Source organism: Oryx dammah, unplaced genomic scaffold, assembly GCF_014754425.2.
Source record: "Oryx dammah isolate SB20612 unplaced genomic scaffold, SCBI_Odam_1.1 HiC_scaffold_1, whole genome shotgun sequence".
In the NCBI taxonomy this organism is placed as follows: Eukaryota; Metazoa; Chordata; class Mammalia; order Artiodactyla; family Bovidae; genus Oryx; species Oryx dammah.
This window is the reverse complement of record NW_024070185.1, coordinates 107,936,156-107,956,535: the sequence shown is the minus strand read 5'-3', so window position 1 is coordinate 107,956,535 and position 20,380 is coordinate 107,936,156. Positions and strand designations below refer to the sequence as shown.

Genomic DNA, 20,380 nt, shown 5'->3' with positions numbered 1-20,380 from the left:
CCCCAGAAGCTGGCAGCGTGTGGCATGGATAAACCAGCAAGGAAGATAAGTTCCTGAGTCACTCGGACCTGACTGGCTGCTGAGAGATTTGGGGGGCAGCAAGGCAGGAGCGGAGGTGTGGTGCCGTGACAGCCCAGTGTACCGTGGCAGAGTCCTCAGTCTGCTAAATGACTTGCCACGCTTCTGGCATTCATAGGAAATAGCTGAGGATCTGGGAATTAAGTCATCTTATAAACATTCAAATTCATGGCAGAATTACTATTTAATTAGGAAAAGATCTGTAACATTGTGCTACTTGTAAATGAAAGTCATTTTGGAGGAATTAAAATTGGGTCGTAACATTAGTATAATGTTTTAAAGCAAACATTACCAAGACATACTGAGTATACACTAATTGATGAATTAAAGGCATTTGGATACTTAATGCGATTATGCTGTAAACACTAATTCTAGAGACCTACCTTTGGACTGGAACTTTGCTTCCTTCATTCTTTCTTAAAGTGAGACGTGGCAGAGGCTGAGAAAATAATGCATGCTCATTTTAGAAAATTCAGAAATTTAAATTTTTATATATTATTAAATATTATGTTAAGATATAATATAAAAGTTTTGAGAAGCGTAAGATCTACCACCGAAAGGCAACCTCTGCTAGTATTTAGATGTATTTCCTTCTTTTGCATGTATATATATCTCTTTCCTGTCTGCAGGTATTTAAACAGAGTTGTGATTATGTATCTGTATTTTCCCATCAGATTTTATGGTCTTCAAAAATATAATTTTAATGGCTGTGTAGTACTGTATCATAAGGGATATAATGCAGTTAATTTAATAATTGGAGTTATTTTCAATTCTGTTATAAAAAGTGCTAAGATGAACATTTCCATACATTCTGGTAAATGACCGTCAGCATCTCTGGTGATCTCTTTAAATAGATTGCTGAAAATAGAATTATTTGGTAAAAGATAAAGAACCTCTCTAATGATTATTAATAAAATGGTCCCCAGAGTCATATACATTTATACTCACACTAACAGGATATACTTCTTGAGAGAACTTTCTTAACCATTCTCACTAGTGTTGGGGTTATTGTTTTGCCTTATTTTTAAGTCTTAAATTAATAAGTGCTAAATGGTTAACATAGTCCTTTCAAAGAATTAGTCTCAAAAATATCTGAATTTGTTATGAAAGTGGCTTAATCAACTCTTCAGCAGTTCAGGCAAACTTGAAAGCAATCTTTTAGTTTCACCGAAAGGAAGATTTTAAATTAATATTTGATATTTAGAAGAATAAAAGGCTATATTAGTGTTAGCATTAAAATTGTATGAAGTGTAATTTTTCCATGTGATGTAAAGTGTCTTCTTCATGGAGCGCTGTAGAAAGTCATCACAGCCAGGCTGTGGGCTGTGGGCAGCAGCTCAGCACCCCCATGCCCGGGGAGGACGCTCTTAACACAGCCGGTATTTCTTAGAAATTCAGGATCACTACATAGTCCATAAATTATTCAGTTTGTTGGGGGCTTCAGACTTTAAATTAAAAATACCCTCCTTCCTGTAGACTTACTGATGGAACATATACAAGAAATTCGAAGTTTGAGAAGACGTTTAGAGGAATCTATTAAAACGAACGAGAAGCTCCGGAAACAGCTGGAACGGCAAGGGGCTGAATGTGACCACGGTAGGGCGAACGTTCCCACGGTGAGGGGCAGTGAGGGGTGGTGAGGGGCTCCTTTGTGACGCATCTGCCTGGATAAGCATGCTGTGTATCGGGAAGGGCCTTGAGCTTGCGGCCAGAGAGATTCCAGTTCAGATCCTGACTTTGCTGCGTACTTAACCTTGCTCACTCTCAGTTAGCAGTGATTCATCTGTTGAGTGGGGGTAAGCGTTCTCAGTTTATGGTGGTGGTGATGAGAATTAGGGCACCACCACCGGTGGAGTGCCCCACAGCCCCTGGCACAAAGTGCGGACCTGGTATGTGTTTATTTCTCGGTCACGGGGCTTCTGCTATCTTCGTGTCCTGAACCCTGAGTGGCTCCTCATTTGATCCGAGATGCTATAGTGAGACAGATGTCTCTCTGTGACCCCCATCTCCTGTAGCCTACCAGGCTCTTCTGTCCATGGGATTTCCCAGGCAAGAATATTGGAGTGAGTTGCCATTTCCTGCTCCAGGAGATCTTCCTGACCCAGAGATTGAACCCGCGTCTCCTGCATTGACAGGCAGACTCTTTACCACTGAGCCACTGGGGAACCACCCCCGCTCATAGTGAGATAAGATAGGTATGTTAAAATAACACAGCAGAATTTTGTCTTTTGTCAGTAACAGATTCTAAGTATGAGCACTTTAGCAATCTGATAACTCCCATATGCCAATCATGAGGGCGTTCCTCCATCACCACAATTAGCCCTGGGTGGAATATTCTTCCATGAAAAACTTTAAAAAGGCATATTTCTCCCATAGGTAAGACATTCACATGGTTCAAATATTAATATCTCCATCCTGGACCATTAATCCTACTCTGCCTTCTCTCCTGCCACCTTTGTTAGTTTTCTTCTCTATCCTTATAGTGTTCATACAAATACAAATGTGTGTTCTTATCCTCTTCATCACTGACCTGAAAAGCAGAATACTTTATATCACTGTTGTGTTCCTCTTATCACTGAATACTCTGTTTCGGGACCTTTCCTTTTTTGCTCCAAAGGGAGTGTTCTCACCCTGGGAAGAATATGTCTTGAGAGCAGCTTTGGGCACAGCTTTGTCTGCGAGCTGGCCTGGCCTGGGCTGGCACCCACCTCTTCCGTCTGTTAGCATCGTGACTTTGGGCATTTCTCCCCTCCTTCCCCATCTTTGCTATCTTATAAAATGGGGTCGTTGTGAGATTAAATGAGACGTTATAAATAAGGCCTTGCTCAGCACCTTACTCAGTAGATGGTGGTTTCCTTCATTCTCATCAGTTTTATTTTACTGTTTTATTCTGTATAACATGATTAGTGTGACATTACAGAGCTCTGCAGGGGGTGAGGACCGCGCACGTCATTGCCACTGATAGTGACGTGTTAAGTGGGTCTGGAGAGATGGAGTCCGTGGCAGCACCTGCATCTCTGGTCCCCAAGTCTGCTCTCTAGGCCGTCACAACCATCAGCCTGGAAGGACACCTTTTCAAAGTGCTGTCTGTGTGGTGGTGTGCAAGGGCAGAGACACTGGTTCCATCTGTCTCTGTCCCCCTGCCCCTCTCTCTCCCGACCGCCCCTCTCCCCCGAGTCCTGCATCCTCCCCTCCTCCCCATCTCACTCCCAGGGAGATTGATTAGTCTGAGTTATTAGTCACATCAAACACAGGAAAGAAATACCCGCCTGGGCCCACCACAGTCACTCGTGGTAATGCCTGAATTAGATTCAGTCTGTTTTACATTTTCCCAGGCAAATCCAATTACAGAATTATTTGGGGGGTTTCAGTGGCCACCAGCTACAATGGAGCGGGCAGTTGCTCTGGAGAGCAGTTCGCTCTGATGGGAAGGTTTACGGAAAGACATTCATGAAGTATTTATGCTGGCGGAAAGATATGCTCTTCTCACCGTGTTGCCACAGTCCCTGAAAAGGCAAAGGAATAATAGTGGTTCGGCCTCCCCCTGCTGTGAAACGGTCGTCTTGGGAGCAGGTTTGAGAAAGGCACAGCTCCTTGTGATGTTGAGGTGGAATATTGCTAAAGCCCGTCACCTTAGGTGTTAAGTCTTCCGGCTTGCCAGTTACACAAGCGTCCAGTGATGATGTTGAGAAGAAAGACGGGCCTCTTAGCATCAGAAGTGGACCCCGCTAGCTCAGGCTTTGTCAGAAACTGTTCCTTGGGCCCATTATCTCTTTGAAAAGTGACTGCCTTAGCCGTGGTCGTGGAAGTCTTCTGGAGAAGCTTACCTGCTCATCCACATCATGCTTTGGTCCTCTCTTGGCTCAAGCCTGTCATCAGTCGTGTGTTAACATGCTAACAGCAAGTGGTATTAGCATCGATCGTTTTTATTGAGTTCACAGAGGGGTAGGGAAGTTATGTGACTTGCCTGAGATCATGCAGCTATTAAGAAGCCAGAGCCAAGGTTCAAACCCAAGTGTCTCTAAAAGGACACCAGAGTTTATAGGGGAGCATGGAGGAAGATGTTTGGGGAGATGGATGTCAGTGAAGAAAGGTGGTCCTGTCATCACTCACCTGAGAAAGAGGCAGCGCTTGTGCAGCAGAGGACGTGCGCTCTGGCTGCTGGGAGACTGGGCCCTGCCTTCCTTCGAGGGAGTTTGAGTGCTGTGTTGCTGTTGTTTATTCACTAAGTTGTGTCAGACTCTTTTGTGACCCCATGGACTGTAGCCCTCCAGGCTCCTCTGTCCATGAGGTTTCCCAAGTAAGAAGACTGCAGTGGGTTCAGTCAGTTCAGTCAGTTCAGTCCCTCAGTCGTGTGCGACTCTTTGCGACCCCATGAATCCCAGCACGCCAGGCCTCCCTGTCCATCACCATCTCCCGGAGTTCACTCAGACTCATGTCCATCGAGTCGATGATGCCATCCGGCCATCTCATCCTCGGTCGTCCCCTTCTCCTCCTGCCCCCAATCCTTCCCAGCATCAGAGTCTTTTCCAATGAGTCAACTCTTCACATGAGGTGGCCAAAGTACTGGAGTTTCAGCTTCAGCATCATTCCTTCCAAAGAAATCCCAGGGCTGATCTCCTTCAGAATGGACTGGTTGGATCTCCTTGCAGTCCAAGGGACTCTCAAGAGTCTTCTCCAGCACCACAGTTCAAAAGCATCAATTCTTCAGCGCTCAGCCTTCTTCACAGTCCAACGCTCACATCCATACATGACCACAGGGAAAACCATAGCCTTGACTAGACGGACCTTAGTCAGCAAAGTAATGTCTCTGCTTTTGAATATGCTGTCTAGGTTGGTCATCACTTTTCTTCCAAGGAGTAAGCGTCTTTTAATTTCATGGCTGCAGTCACCATCTGCAGTGATTTTGGAGCCTCCAAAAATAAAGTCTGACACTGTTTCCACTGTTTCCCCATCTATTTCCCATGAAGTGATGGGACCGGATGCCATGATCTTCGTTTTCTGAATGTTGAGCCTTAAGCCAACGTTTTCACTCTCCTCTTTTACTTTCATCAAGAGGCTTTTTAGCTCCTCTTTACTTCCTGCCATAAGGGTGGTGTCATCTGCATATCTGAGGTGATTGAGATTTCTCCCGGCAATCTTGATTCCAGCTTGTGTTTCTTCCAGTCCAGCGTTTCTCATGATGTACTGTGCATAGAAGTTAAATAAGCAGGGTGACAATATACAGCCTTGACGTACTCCTTTTCCTGTTTGGAACCAGTCTGTTGTTCCATGTCCAGTTCTAACTGTTGCTTCCTGACCTGCATACAGATTTCTCAAGAGGCAGGTTAGGTGGTCTGGTATTCCCATCTCTTTCAGAATTTTCCACAGTTTATTGTGATCCACACAGTCAAAGGCTTTGGCATAGTCAATAAAGCAGAAATAGATGTTTTTCTGGAACTCTCTTGCTTTTTCCATGATCCAGCGGATGTTGGCAATTTGATCTCTGGTTCCTCTGCCTTTTCTAAAACCAGCTTGAACATCAGGGAGTTCACAGTTCACGTATTGCTGAAGCCTGGCTTGGAGAATTTTGAGCATTACTTTACTAGCATGTGAGATGAGTGCAATTGTGCGGTAGTTTGAGCATTCTTTGGCATTGCCTTTCTTTGGGATTGGAATGAAAACTGACCTTTTCCAGTCCTGTGGCCACTGCTGAGTTTTCGAAATTTGCTGGCATATTGAGTGCAGCACTTTCACAGCATCATCTTTCAGGATTTGAAACAGCTCCACTGGAATTCCATCACCTCCACTAGCTTTGTTCGTAGTGATGCTTTCTAAGGCCCACTTGACTTCACATTCCAAGATGTCTGGCTCTAAATTAGTGATCTCATCATGATTATCTGGGTCATGAAGAACTTTTTTATATAGTTCTTCTGTGCATTCTTGCCACCTCTTCTTAATATCTTCTGCTTCTGTTAGGTCCATACCATTTCTGTCCTTTATCGAGCGCATCTTTGCATGAAATGTTCCCTTGGTATCTCTAATTTTCTTGAAGAGATCTCTAGTCTTTCCCATTCTGTTGTTTTCCTCGATTCTTTGCATTGATCAGTGAGGAAGGCTTTCTTATCTCTTCTTGCTATTCTTTGGAACTCTGCATACTGGAATGGGTTACCACACAGGTAATCAATTGTGTCTTAGGATGTTTTCAGCTGCGGATAACAGAACAGGAGTAAACAGCTGGTATAAACAATGGAGATTTTTGTTTTCTTATATAGCAGGCAGTCCAGGGGCAGGTAGTTGTAAGCAGGTCTGTAAGCTGATTGCCTGGGAGCAGGGCGTGGGGTTAGTACCTGTGGAGGCTGCTGCCTCCCCTGGAGGGAATGGAGCAGGTGGGGCTTGCTCCTCCCCATCCTTCTCTCTTCATCTGGGCGGAAAATCTTTCCCAGAAGTTCCCAGCAGGCTTCCTGTCAAATCTCATCGACTGGAAGTGGCACAAGACCGTGCTCTAGCCGCCCCGGAGGCTGGGAGAGCAGGTGGCTGGCCCTCAGGCTCTGCGGTGTGGTCGGCTTCATCAGTAAGGATGGCAAGGGGAGGCATCTGTCTGCCACGTGCAGAAAGCACCTTGCGTGCAGCGGGTGCTCTGCAGGGGGGTGGCCACAGGTGGGAATGTTACAGGCGGTGCAGACGCGGGTGGTTCAGTGCGCAGGGAGTGCTGATGCGGACCGTCAGGGGAGCTGTCTGGCCAAAGGAAGGGCCAGGGTTTTAGGAGACAGACTCGAGCCTGGGCAGGTGTTTCGGGATGAGGGAACCGATCAGAGTGTGTGAGGGACCTCAGACCCAGTCTGTCTGGCTTTAGAGCCTGGTGTTTTTAGTCTGCACATTGGGGCAGTGAGCTTGAGCTATGAGTTGAAGGACGAGTGTGATTTCAACAGTTGAGCAAGGTAGTAGGCTTTCTAGACAAAGGGAATAAATACCTCGTCCCATAAAGCAAGGGTGGTGTGAGACCAAGCAGTGTGTTTGGAGCACAGGGTGGCTCAGTTGGGCCCAGGGTCTAGTGTGAGAAGGAGTGGGGTGGGCTGTGAGATTTGAGCTGAGGTTTGACGTTTGGACCTTGCGTTTGGTTGTGCGACTGTCTTTCATGGTGATGGTGCCATCAAATGGTTTTGAGCAGAAAAAGTAAAGAAGAAACCACAAATGGACTGTGTTTAGGACGGTCATCTTCTTGGCTGAGGCAAATAGGGCAAAAATATGGCTGAACCACGGGGCGGAACCGAGTGGGCCAGGGTGCGTGGCATTTTGGAGGAAGAGTCGGCAGTCGCTCTGGCCTGACTGCGGAGTGGAAGAAGACGCTTTGGGGCCGGCTCCCAGGTTTTCAGCTCGGGTTGGGGCAGTGGTGAGACCGTCCACACAGGCAGGAAATGGGAGGGAGGGCGGGGAAAGGTGAGGTATGGACTGGAGCCTCAGTGGAGAGGTCCCCAGAGGGCTCGGCCCTCAAGAGAGAAGTCATGGAGGCTGAGATCACCACCCGCCTCCTGCCCGGCTCCTCCTCTGTCCTCCCGGAGGGCAGGTAAGATGCCGGGCGTCCCCTCCGTCTCCTCCTTCAAACTCACCCTCCTCTCCCTGCAGGCTCTGGTAACATCTTACGTGGTTCCCAGGAGCGCTTTTCATGATGTGTTGTATTTCCTCATTATTTAAAACTGTTTTCTAGAAAGTTCCATGCACTCGGGCCTGAAGACCATCCATAAATTGTGACTTCTGTGTATTTTTATAGGTTCTTCAAACGTTTTGGCTTATGGTCCAGAGGTCCATAATTCTCTGACATCAGAAGTACGTTTCCTGAGGAAGCAGAACCAGGCCCTCAACACAATGCTCGCTAAAGGATCCAGAGGTAAAAACTAGAGGCGCCGTCTGCAGCTGGGAGCCCCACAGGCCCCTGTGGTGTGGGAAGGATGCGGATGCTGGAGTTCAACCAAGGTGCATTCAAGTCCTGTGGCTCTGTGACTTTGGGCCGGTCACTCAGCCTCTCTGAACCTCACTGTCGTTAGCTATAAAATAGGAACGCTTCATCAGGCTGTTGTGACAGCTAAGCGCAGTAGAAGCTGCAGCGCGTTGCCTCTGGGGCTGAGTAAATGCTTCTGCACTTGGAGCCCTCCCCTCTGTGCAGCCGCCTCTCACTCATGTACGTTCACAGCGGGAGAGAGAAGGGCTGGAAGTACGTTGCTCCCCAAATTTCAGAGACTCTCTGCTGCCAGGAAAGCTTCTCCAGGATTTCTTTTGCGGTGGTTTGGTCACTAAGTCGTGTCCAACTCTTGTGACCCCGTCGACACTTAGCCTGCCACGCTCCTGTCCACGGGATTTTCCAGGCAAGAATACTGGGGTGGGCTGCCCCTTCCTTCTCCAGGGGATCTTCCCCACCCAGGGATCAAAGCCAGGTCTCCCGCATTGCAGGTGGATTCTTTACGGAGCCACCAGGGAGAAGGACAGTGTTTCTTCTGAAGGACAGTGTTTCTCTTCTTTTCATTCCTTCTGTGTGGAGCTTAGCCCTCAAAGAGGTTTCACTTGTCTTTTCTGACAATACATAAAATGCTTCCGGAATGACATTGTTATTAGTCCTGCCTTACAGGTGAGCAGCTGAGGCCTGGGGAATTGACTGGCCTGCGGTCACAGAGCTAGAGGTGGTGGAACCAGAACTCAGGCCAGCTTATCCCATTTTCACTAGAGATACTGACGCTGATTTTGGCTGAAGAGATGAAGCCGGGGCTTCCGCAGAGCATTCATTCATTCGGCAAACACTTCCCGGCGCCTCTTCTGTAGTGCAGCCTGTGTAGATTCTGACACATCGTTGAGTGGGACCTGATCCCTTCCCGCAGGGACGCTCATGGTCTAACGGGAGAGAAAGCCAGGCAACCGTGGCAGGCCAGGGTGCGGATCAGCCACGATAAAGCCTCAGGGAGAGCGGGACCCTGGAGAAGGCACCCTGACCCAAGGCGGGCTGGCCTTCAGGAGCTGAGTCTGGGATGTTGGTAGGGATTAGCAGAGGTGGCTGAGGTTTAGAGGGCTTCCCGTGTGGCTCAGTGATAAAGAATCTGTTTGCCAAGGTAGGAGATGCTGGTTCAATCCCTGGGTAGGGACGCTTCCCTGGAGAAGGAAATGGCAACCCACTCCAGTAATTCTTGCCTGGGAAATCACAGGGACAGAGGAGCCTTGCAGGCTGCAGCACGTGGAGTTGCAAAGAGTCAGACGAGACTTAACAACTTAAACAACAGCTAAGGTTCAGAAGAGCCGGGGCATTTTAAACAGAAAGAAGAGGGTGGACGGAGGCCCAGGGGTTAGAGGTTGGGGTGGAGCCTGGACTGGTCCAGAGTTGTAGGAAGCTCAGTGTGGTTACAGCCTTCGGGGAGAGGAGAAAGCTTGCTCAGAGATGATCGAGTCATGGTTGAGAGTGGAATCAGAAAAGCTGGATCTGAATCCTGGTTCTGCCAGTTACTGGCTCTGTGACCTTGGCAAAGCCTTAGTCTCTCTGATCCTCAACATCCTGTCTGGAAAATAGAGAGTAAGCCAAGGGCCTCCATGGAGGGTTACTCTGAAGAGTAAGCAGGACGGTACATGGGAAGATCTCAAGACAGCACAGTGAGCTCTGCGGTGACGTCAGCCGCTGCCGCGCTGGCTCAGCTAGCCGCTGCCGCGCTGGCAGCCGTCCGTGTGCTGTGAGGCCCTGAATGAAGCCTTTACGTGCAGCTCAGTTACTACTCCTGGCCACGCACATGAGGAAACTGAGGCGCAGGGAGACTGGCTGAAGGTGGTGGGGTCAGTAAGCAGAGGAGCCGCGCTCGAGCCTGCCCCTCGCCTCCAGGCCTCGTGCTGGGCTGTGTAATCCCCGAGCCCCGGTGCTGCTCGTCCCTCGGGAGCGCTGGCCTCCGGACCTGGCGGTGGTGGCCGAGGGGCCGTCTGCACAGCCCGCTGGCCTCCTAGCGGGCCTCTCAGACTTGCCCAGGACCTGTCGCCAGAGTTTTGAGCCCTGTTTCTTGCCTCTGTCTCTAGCGTCTGCCCAGTTTTTGCTCTGTGAAGGCACGGTAACTAGGTTGGCAGAGCCCATTATTTAATAGAAAATTAAACGGGCCCATCTCATCCCAGTGACGTTTAATCTGCAGCCTTGATGTTGACAGATTTCTCTGCCCAAAACGCCTGAGATAATTGGAATGCCACAATCACAAATGCCAGATGAATCTCCTTCTCTCCTTCGTGTTCTTGGTGCGCTCCGGCTGAAGCGCTGTATATGCGTAATGAGGTTGAGAAAAGCAAATGGTGTCTCCTCTCTGTGCGTGCAGATAAACAGAAGGAGAACGAGAAGCTGCGCGAGGCCCTCTCCAGGAAGGCCGCCAGCCTGGAGCATCTCCAGCAGGAGCTGGCCGCTGTGCGAGCGGAGAAGGAGCGGCTGCAGACAGAGGCAGACGGGAAGGAGAGTCAGAATGAGCGGCTGCTTCAGGAGGCCTGCCACGGCCGCTGGGCGCTGAGCAGGTAGGGCCAGGGTCCTCTGCCCGGGGACGGGCACAGTAAGCACACATGACTTGGCAGCTGGGAATGAAATAAGAGGAGGAAAGTCATCTGAGTCAGGGGACAGGGCCTAGGGGCCAGGGGACTTTGTTTCATCCCGGGAGCGCCAAGGCTGGCCTCTGGAAAGATGCTGTTTGAGCAGCCACCGAAGGCAGTGAGTGCGTGGCCCTGTGGGACCTCTGGAAGATCCTTCTCTTTGGAAAGCATGAGGGCCCGGGGTGGGGTGTCCTTGGCCTGTGCAGGGCAGAGCAGGGGCCCCTGATGGAGGAGGGGCTGGGATGGAGGAGGGCCCTGGGGCTGGGGAGGACCTTGGTTTTCATGCTGAGTGACTGGGAAGCCATGGGCGGTTCTGCACGCAGGGTTGACGTGCGTCTGATTCGGACTCTGAGCTGGTCATGCTGACTGCTCCTCCGCAGGCCCCTCTGCCCCTGTGGTCTCTGTCTTGTCCCGTGTGTCTCAGCAGCCCCGTCAGCTCGCCTGACTCCCCCCCGACCTTTGGTTCCTGAGGTCGCCCTGCTTCCCCAGCGCCATGCAGTGAACCGTGAGCTCATGGTCTCTGCCATCACAGCCCTGCTTCTCTCCTGAGCTGGGCACCCCTGGGTGAGACATAACCATTTTGCGTTTGACTTCCTCATATTCCTGAGTTGGGCATTCACATCGTGTTCCTCTTGAGGTGTCTGTGAGGACGATCCAAGATCTCAGATGTTAAGGACTGGGCCCAGAGGGGCCCTCAGGATGCTCCTCAGCATGCCAGCAGTCTCGACCACACTCCCCGGGTCACGGCGGGACTGCCTGCCCCCTGTGTGAGACTAACCTCTCCTCCCCCTGCCGGCGGGGCCTTTCCAGGCTGCAGGAGGAGTCGGCATTGAGGCAGCAGCTGCTCTTGCAGAGCGACAAGCTCCTGAGGGCCCTGCGGGCGGAGCTGAAGGGGTATGAGAAGCTGGACCAAGAGCAGTGGAGGCCGCAAGGTACTGGGCACTCTGGCCGGGCACGCTCTCCCCTTCACCAACAGGAGGCTGGCCCTCTGTCCTGAAACCGCAGGCCTGCCTCCCTGGTGGAGCAGGTCGACTCTGAGGCAGGCTCTCTGGCCCACCCTCCTTCTGAAGCGGCGGCGGGAAGCTGGGAAGGACTGAGGCTCGGGAGGCCAGCCGGCTGAGGTCTGGGTTCTCACAGCCTCGCATCGCCGGGTGTGCCTTCCGCAGTCAGCTCGCCACTTTGGGCCTATTCCTTCTGCTGCAACACACGTCTGCTAATCTCGGTTCTATGCAGTCATGAAAATTAGATGTGATCATTTATTAAACATCCTAGCACAGTACCTGGCACATAGTAGACGCACAAGAAATAACAATTTTCCTGCTAGTGTATTTTTTGGGGGGGCCCATTCATTCAGCAGATAATCATGGAGCACCTGCCGTGCGCTGAGCATTGCTCTGAAGATGGTTGCTGGTCCGCACTCTGTCCTAGAGAGATACCAGATCAGAGTGACTTGACTGTAAACTCTAACGTTTTAGAACCAATTTTGAGGTGTGGTGGGGGTTTTTGTTGTTGTTGTTGTTTTCTTTTCAACTAATTTTCCAGGTGGTTTCTCCCTATTGAAAGTTTGTCTAGAAAAGGGTCACCTCTCAGCTTTCATTTTCTCTTCAAGTTGCTCTTCTTATTCCTGTTGTTGTGCCTTTTTAATACACTGAGGCTCTGAAAATCATCTCCTTTCATTCTATAATTCCAGCCCAAATAGATTTTATTACTACTAGACATAATTTCGGGGTTTGGTGTGCAATTTGCTAGGCCTTAATGGCCAGAAGCGAAGATTAATTTCCAGCTCTTACTTAGCCTGTGGAATAGCAGCAATTAAGTCTGCCGATATTTTTGTTTTTAAAGTCGAGTTGTTATTTTCAACTGTTCCCAGTCCTCGGGCGAGGGAGGAGGGTGGCTGTGGCGGCGGGCGGCAAGCACCGTCGGCTCACGGCTGACCCTTTGGCCGTGGACGGTGTTGACGTTTCCCTTTGCTCATGTTCGCAGAGGCCGGTGTGGAGGCGTCGAGAGAAGGCTGGAGGGGCCGGGACCTCCTCGGCCACCTGCATGGCCTCCTGGCCGAGGTCCAGGCTCTGCAGGCCTTGCTGGAGAAAGGCATCAAGACCAATATGACGCTGCAGAGCTGGTTGGAGGAGCGGCTGGTGCAGGACGGGGAGAAGGCCCGGGAAGCCGCGCTCGCTTTGGCTCTGCAGACCCTGTCTGCCCCTGAGCAGCCGCTGCCGCTGGACGAGCCCGGTACTGTGCTGCCTCTCCCCACCGTCTGAGACATGGCCCCGCGCGTCGGTGTGGGACACGCGAGCTTCCGAATCCCACCCTCGCCGCACAGGGGCGTCTGCCCACTGACGGCAGACTCGCCAGACGCCGGGAGCCTGGGGCCTGAGCACTAAGTAGCTGTCACCTTTGGCAGAATGCCATCATCTCTGCCTGGGGCCAAGTCGTGGCTCCAGCCACCCTTGTTGCCTCCAGCCTTGCTCCCTCCCGTCCACTCACCTGCTGCTGGAAACCCATTTAAAAGAGGTTCTGCACCATTCCTCCAGCTGTCAGTGTCTCAGGATCTGAAAAGCTTTCTGGCAGTTTTGAACGCTGGTTCTGTTTGGCGTTTGCTTGTGGGTTTTTTGTCTGGCCTTGCAGAGGCTGTAGAGGGGGCAGAGAGAGGATAAACTGGGCTCCCAGACCCTCTGTCCCCCTCCCACATAGGTCCGGAAGACACTGGCAAGGGCTCAGGCTCAAAGTAGTCAGCCAGGCCAGCCTCCTTGCTCTTTTTATGAAGGAACTAAAACTCAGAGAGGGCAAGAGGCTTTTCCAGAGTTACCGCCACAGGTCGGTGGCAGAGCTGGAGCTAGAAATCATTCCCAGCTCCAAGTCCACTCTGTTTGTGAAGCACCACCTAGAGGGCCTTGGGGGTCTGGGGTCACCGTCCTCATGCCCGCAGGGTGGGTGTGTGCACCGGGGGAGGGGAGTAAGGAGTTTATACTTACACTTTACTTAGATTGGGACTTACACCTGTCGCCTTTAATTTAGAAAGTTACAATCTCTCAAAGACCACCCAGTCACCCAGCCTTGGAACTTGTAGTGATTGACTCATGGATTTCTCCTTGGGAAGGGTTTTAAAATTTGAACCAAAAAGGTGCTGTGACAATATGGAAAAGAAAAAAGGAAAAAGTCCTTCATGGGGTTACAAACCATTAATCTTTGGTACTTTGTGCTTTGCGTTGCTGCTTCATCTGGTAATCAGGTATAGGCGTGAATTCCTAAGGTTCAGATTGGTTTTTGTGTCTTTCTTTGTTTCTGCCCAATATTACGTCATCATTGTTACCCCTTCCTTCACGTGGGCTCCCCAATTAGCTGTTTTCAGATGATTGTCAGTCTCCAAACCATTGCACTGGTGGTGATTAGAGTGGTCTCTGACTGGGCGCTTTAGTGAACATCAGCATTAGCGTGATTGTTCTGTTGGGCAGCGTTCTTAGGTTAAGATCCTGCAAGGGGAACCTTGCAGGGCTAGGGGGCCCCTACTGCCGCCTTCTGCATGGGTGCTGCGTCAGCAGCGGGCCTGGCCAGAGGGCCCCTTAAGTAGAGGTCTGCTCCTGGCCCTTCCAGAACTTTGCGGAGACGGGACCAAGGAGACTGTTGGTGTAAGCGAGGGAGACTGGGCCAGGGAGGACAGCTTGGGGCTTGGGGTGCCCAGGATGCAGCTCTGGGGCAGGTGAAGTGAGGGCGTTGAACAGCCTTTGCCTGTTTTGGAGATTTGTCCAGGGAAAGCCCTGGGGGTGCCCTCCACATGCGGGATCATTCTCCCGCCTCCCCCAGTGAAGGTGAGAATTACACTGTAGGCAGCAGCGTCTCCTCCTTTGCAAAAGACTTTCCAGGACGGTAGTGAAGAGCCGCTCGCTGTCTGCAAGTTATGCTCGAAGGACTGCTGTTTTTGTAGGAAGTGATCCCTCTTGGGCCAGCTCCCCAGAGCAGACCCCCGGGGCTCCTTGGCCCCCCGATATCAAAGCGCACTCTCAGGAGATGCCTGGGTGGGAATGAGCTGAGCGGGACCCCGCGAGGCGTGGACACAGTGCTCACTCCGTCCCCGACGCTCCAGGTCATGCCAGGCAGATCCCTTCCTGTCTCGGTCCCTTGGCCTCCTCTCCCAGGACATCTGAACTGGATGCCACACTGTCCCTAAGCTCCTGGGAGCTTGGAGGTGCCCTGTAGAACGCGGCTCGGCATCGTGTCCGGCATCTGACTGGTTTGCCCACTTCCCTTGGTCCAGTGCACCCCCTCCCAGCTCCTACTTGGGGTGACGTTCCCCTCCCATGTGGGTGACTGCGGCTGCCTCCAGACTTGAGCCGCCAGCTGTTCCTCCTGAAGCCCCCCGCTTGACGCTCCTTGAGGTGTCTCGAGGATCCCCACTCCCACCGGCATTTCTGCCTCCTTGGGTCGCCCCCCGACCTGGGCTCCCACCGCCCTTAGCCCTGACCCTTCGGGGGAAGTGGTCTGCTTACTTGTCTGGACAAAGAGGGTCCTTCTGGGGAGGGGGCCAGGCCTGCTCACTCTGTGTCCCACAAGGCCTGGCGAGAGAGAGGCCCAGCGAGAATTTGAATGAACGATAGTGTTCATGTCCAGAACTTAACTATATTTTCATGCAGTTCTTTCTCTCAAATGCTGGTGAGAATGAAACTAAAACTTGATGGTTTATTTCCCTTATTCTGCCTTGTGCAGATGGTGACAAGTGTCCCATGGCAACTGACAATTCATGTGATCTGTTGGATCCTACCCCAGAAATGCCCCCAGGATCAGGTACAAAGCTAAAGTCTGCGTCACTGTGGCACCATTGGGTTTCTTGGTGGGACTTGTTCAGCTGAGGGCAAGGGGGTCCCTGGTTCCAACTCAGAAGAGGATTTGGCAGGATTTAGGGATTCATGTTCTCAGCATTTCTAGCTGGCGGTCTCATCCTCCAAGCTGGTTCCTCTGTTCTTAGGTGTTACCAACCTTAGGGACATCATTGGCTGGGGTCCCTGTTGCCCTGGATTAGAACAACCACTTTAGCATGGCTTTCGAGGGCCTGCAGCATCCAGCCCAGGTGGGCCTGTCCAGCCACACCCCTTTGCCTACCCGGTGGCACACAGATGCCACCTTGCAGTTGAGCCTGCGCTTTCCTCTCATGGGGACTGTACAGCCTGGCTCCTGCCTTTGCCAGACCAACCTTGCCCGCTTCTCTGCTAGCGAAATCCTGCTGCTTCAAGACTCCTCCTGAATGCAAATGGCTCTGGGAGATGTCTTTCCTGATGGCCCCTGTCAGAATCATCCATCTGTGCTTCTGTTGATGCAAAGGTAGAAAGCGGCAGGCTGCTTCCTCTGCGTAGCATCATTCTCGCTACCCTTTCACCCCAGCCCAGTTGTTGCTTCTTCCAAGAAGGCGTCTCTGGTCTCTCTTCCTGCATACAGGCTTGGCTGTCCTGTCCTGAGCTCCGGCTCGCAGTTGTTGCTTCTTCCAAGAAGGCGTCTCTGGTCTCTCTTCCTGCATACAGGCTTGGCTGTCCTGTCCTCTGAGCTCCGGCTCTCTGACGTCGGGCTCCTACCCCTTCCACGTGGCGTCTGTTCTCCGATCAGACTCAGACCCCTGAGGCGCAGGCCCGGCGTCGGTTGCGCTGTGTCGACCGGGCTCTTCTGCATTGCAGGGCTCTGATGAGTGCTGGTGGGGTTGGAATGAGGTGACTCATCGCGGAGCTTACTCATTAGGTGGCACACACACTGGCATCCTGGGTCCCAGCCTCCATCCCCTCTGGGCGGTGTCAGCTGCCATCTGGACCTGAGGGCTCTCGCCTCCTGGCTGGCTTGGCATCGTTACACACAGCTCGTCGAAGGCAGGTGCTGCTCCCGGGAGATCTCACCTCTCCCCTCTCGTTCTGCAGCTTCAGAGATGCCTCTGCTCTCCGGAAATGACACGGACGCCCTCTCCTGTGACCGCGGCAGCTCCGTCGCCAGCACCTCCTGCCTGTCCTCCCTGGTCCCCAGCCACCACCTCTGGGTCAGCAAGAGCAGCCGTCACGTGCTGGGCCTGGCCGAGGACTACGACGCCCTGTGTGAGCAGGTTGGCCAGGGCCAGACGCTCCTCGCTGAGATGGACCTTCAGATCCGAGAGGCTCCTGGCCCCATCAGTCAGGAGCTGGTAACCAAGGTGACTTCAGCGATGGCGCTGGATGGAGAGGGGTGCACAGGGGAGCAGGAGGTGGAGGCAGGAGGCGAGGGGGTCGCGGGGCCTCTTCCCCGGGAGGAGGGGCAGGAAAGGCTGCCCCAGGCTCGGAGGGCAGGTCCGCTCTGCAGGTTGTGTGTTGTTCTGGGGGGCCACCTGCTGAGGGGCGTCCCTGTGCTGCTGCGTTCGCCCTGCCCCACGCCGGCCTCTGTCTGTCCAGGCTCGCATCCGTCCCTCTGTCCTTCGGTCCTGTCGCGTGTCCGTCCGTTCTGCCCCCCAGTCACCGTTCCGCCCCCCTCCTGGCCTCCGTGCTCAGCGTGGCCGAGGTCCTGACCCTCGAGTGGTGTGGAAGGATCGCATAGTCCCTTGGGACGCGCTTGCTGACAGGAGCTGCCCCGCGCCCCCTCTGCCGGGTGGCGGCTGCCCCTCCAGCACGTGGCAGACCTCAGGATGGGTGGCGGCGTGGCCGCTGTGCAGACACCGCCGAGCGGAAGGAACTCAGCGCCTCTGGGGCTGGAACCACAAGGCATGTCCTCCAGCACGCTCTGGAGTCCCGCCCTGCGGCTGTGTGACACCTCCCGCTCCCGTGCTGTGCAGACTTCCTCACGCCGGGTCTGCTCCTGTCCGCCCGCCTTCTCTCCCCGCTCCCCTGTGCTGGCCCAGCCGGGCGCGGCTGCTCTTCCTCCAGCCCTGGCCCCCTGTGCCCTCTGGCTGGGAAGACTACCACCCCTTCTTCCTGCGGCATCCTGCCAGGATCCTCATTTTAAAGTCAAGGACCCATGTGTGCTTGACATAGTTTCTCGTTGACTTCCTGCAAGACTTGGGGTCAAATTTCCTTCCTCCTCCAGACTGGACTCAACCTTGGAGCTTCTGTGGGTCACATTTTCTGATCCTTCTTTTTGGGCTCTCATTGAGGGCACTAAAGCCCCCTACTTCATAATAGCTGTCTTGCCTTTTTGTTTTGTTTCACAGTATACTAAAGCCAGCTTTGCTCTTTTTGTTCCGTTAATAAGAGTAGGCGTAGCGTGTGTTTGTTTGCTGTTATATGTCTGCTGTACCACCCGGGGCCTGGCAGGGAATAGGGGCCTGGTAGACACTCACTGACCGAATTTGTGAATATAAGTAAGAGTATTGTTCTTTTCTGATTATGATCTTTATTTTACAGAAACTAGAAACTATAGAGAAACATAAAAGCATCTATAAAAATACCACATAGTGCTCAATGCTTGAAACTTTCATATGTGTACACTTGTGTCTCATTCGTAAAGTTTATAAAACCGACTCATTACATATGAGTTTTGTATTTGACTTTCAGTTAACATTATATTAACATTTTTCAATCTCATTCAGTATTTTTCTAAAAGCTTGACTTTTAGTGGCTGAAAAGTAAGCTAGCGTGGATATAGCACCATTTATTTACTCTCTCACCTGTTTGCTGGACATTGAAGCTGTCACGAACATCCTTGTAACTGGATCTCGGGCGATATCTTAGAACTGTTCATTAGGGACAGATTTCTAGAAGTAGACTCCTGTGCTCCAAGGCTCTGCGGCCCTCCCTAGCTTTTGTTGGAACCGCTGCTGTCTTGCTCTCCACAAGTTTGTGTCACTGTCTCCATTTACGAGCGAGGCTGCCTCTGCTCCTCTGTCTTCAGGGAGTATTTTTATTTATAAATTTTTTTTTTGCCAATTTGATAGCTTAACAGGGTGTGTCATATTGTTTTTGTTTTTATTTGACTACTTGTGGAGACAGTACTCTTCATTTCTTTCTTTAAAACTATTTCGTTCTTTCCCTTCCGGGGTTCATATTCTTCGCTTTCTTGTGCCCTTGAGAAACTCCCCAGTTTGACTTGCTCCTTCCTGCCCGAGGGGTGACGGAGACGTGACGGGGCAAGTCCCGCTGGCGGCAGGCGGAGCCGGGGAGCTGGGGATGCAGCGGACAGAAACGGTCATGCTGCATTGCTGGCCGTTGAGAGGCTGCGGGGCATGGCAGGGGCCCACCACAGACCCTCTTCTGGCTGAAATAAATAGAGTGCATGCCCTCAGGTGGCCACTGATCATGCTTGTTGATGGGCCTAATATCACCAACGAAGTTCCCTCGTAATCTGTAATTCACCAGCTTTAACCATACGTTGATGTCATCCGCGCCAGGCTCTGGCTCAGTGTGTGGAGCGCAGGCCCTGCGGTCTGGCGATTTATGCTGCCCGTGAGAGCCAGCTTGTCCGTGATCTTTCTCCAGACTGCATCTAACAGCCTCCACGTTCCTCGACGCAGGGTCCACGTGAGGCGCCCCCGAGCAGCTTTGTCACCAGCGTGAACGCTGCCAGGCGGATGCTGGACGAGGCCGCAAGGTTGCTGGCGTGTTTCTGGAAGGTCTCGCTGCCCACCGACGGCCAGTGCACTCTCCACTGCGAACAGGTGGGTGGCGGCACGTGGATGCAGAGGCTCTAGGGGCTGCCAGGCCTGGGCCCCGCCGCCACCATGTCTAGCCCAGGGCCGGGCCCGCAGCAGTGTGCCCTCCACTGGGGGAACACGGAGGGTGGCAGGGAAGCCTCTGTGCTTGTTGAGTGACGCGTCAGACACCGTGCTGGCTGCTGCAGGCCTGTTTTTCCTCAGTCCCCTGGTGCCCTGCAAACTCGGCCTACAGCCGGGACCGACCCTGGCCCCACGCTGAGCACATGTTTTGGGAGGAACCCTGTCCACCTTCTACACACGAGGAAACTGTGGTTCGGGCAGTGAGGCACACGCTCAGGATGAAGAGCCGGGTTGGAAGCACCAGTGTGGGGTCCCGAGGACAGGCTTGCAAGTCCCAGGTTGTCCTCATGGACTAGCTCATTCCCTGCTGTTCAGGATCTCTTTCACGTCTGATGCCTTTTCTCTGCACTGTCTTGATTCCTTTTGATAGCTTTCAGCATCATATTTTAGTGGGCCTTGTAAATCTATTTTAACTACCTAGAAACTAGTTTTGCCTTTTTTTTTAAGTCAATGAAAATCATTTATTACAAAGCCACTGAAATTTCCCTTAAAAGCTAGACTTGGCAGTAGCTTGAATGTGACTGAATTAAGAACAGTTGCTCCCACCCCATCCTCATTTGCATCTGCCCTGGCACAGCTCAGGAGTCAGGCAGAGCAGATACCGTCCCTGGGGTTCGTGTGTGTGAGTTCAGTTCAGTTCAGTCGCTGAGTCGTGTCTGACTCTTTGTGACCCCATGAACCACAGTGCGCCAGGCCTCCCTGTCCATCACCGACTCCCAGAATTTACCCAAACCCATGTCCATTGAGTCAGTGATGCCATCCAACCATCTCATCCTCTGTTGTCCCCTTCTCCTCCCGCCGTCAATCTTTCCCAGCATCAGGGTCTTTTCAAATGAGTCAGTTCTTCACATCAGGTGGCCAAAGTATTGGAGCTTCAGCTTCAACATCAGTCCTTCCAATGAATACGCAGGACTGGTCTCCTATAGAATGGACTGGTTGCATCTCCTGGCAGTCCAAGGGACCCTCAAGAGTCTTCTTCCAACACCACAGTTCAAAAGCATCAATTCTTCGGTGCTCAGCTTT

At 52.1% G+C, this 20,380-nt stretch overlaps 1 protein-coding gene across 8 annotated transcripts in view; it reads left to right on the top strand.

The window, feature by feature from the left end:
* The window catches only part of CDK5RAP2 (CDK5 regulatory subunit associated protein 2), a 185,160-nt gene that overhangs the window by 153,085 nt on the left and 11,695 nt on the right, over positions 1 to 20,380 (top strand). For 5 of the 8 annotated variants that reach the window (XM_040241801.1, XM_040241770.1, XM_040241761.1 and 2 more), the window contains 8 exons: positions 1,555 to 1,674; positions 7,829 to 7,945; positions 10,386 to 10,575; positions 11,458 to 11,579; positions 12,631 to 12,879; positions 15,352 to 15,429; positions 16,545 to 16,810; positions 19,097 to 19,240. In XM_040241801.1, the coding sequence (XP_040097735.1) occupies positions 1,555 to 1,674; positions 7,829 to 7,945; positions 10,386 to 10,575; positions 11,458 to 11,579; positions 12,631 to 12,879; positions 15,352 to 15,429; positions 16,545 to 16,810; positions 19,097 to 19,240 (1,286 nt within the window). The remainder of the gene's footprint in view (positions 1 to 1,554; positions 1,675 to 7,828; positions 7,946 to 10,385; positions 10,576 to 11,457; positions 11,580 to 12,630; positions 12,880 to 15,351; positions 15,430 to 16,544; positions 16,811 to 19,096; positions 19,241 to 20,380) is intronic. The other 3 variants (XM_040241785.1, XM_040241792.1, XM_040241811.1) reach the window with 2 other exon arrangements.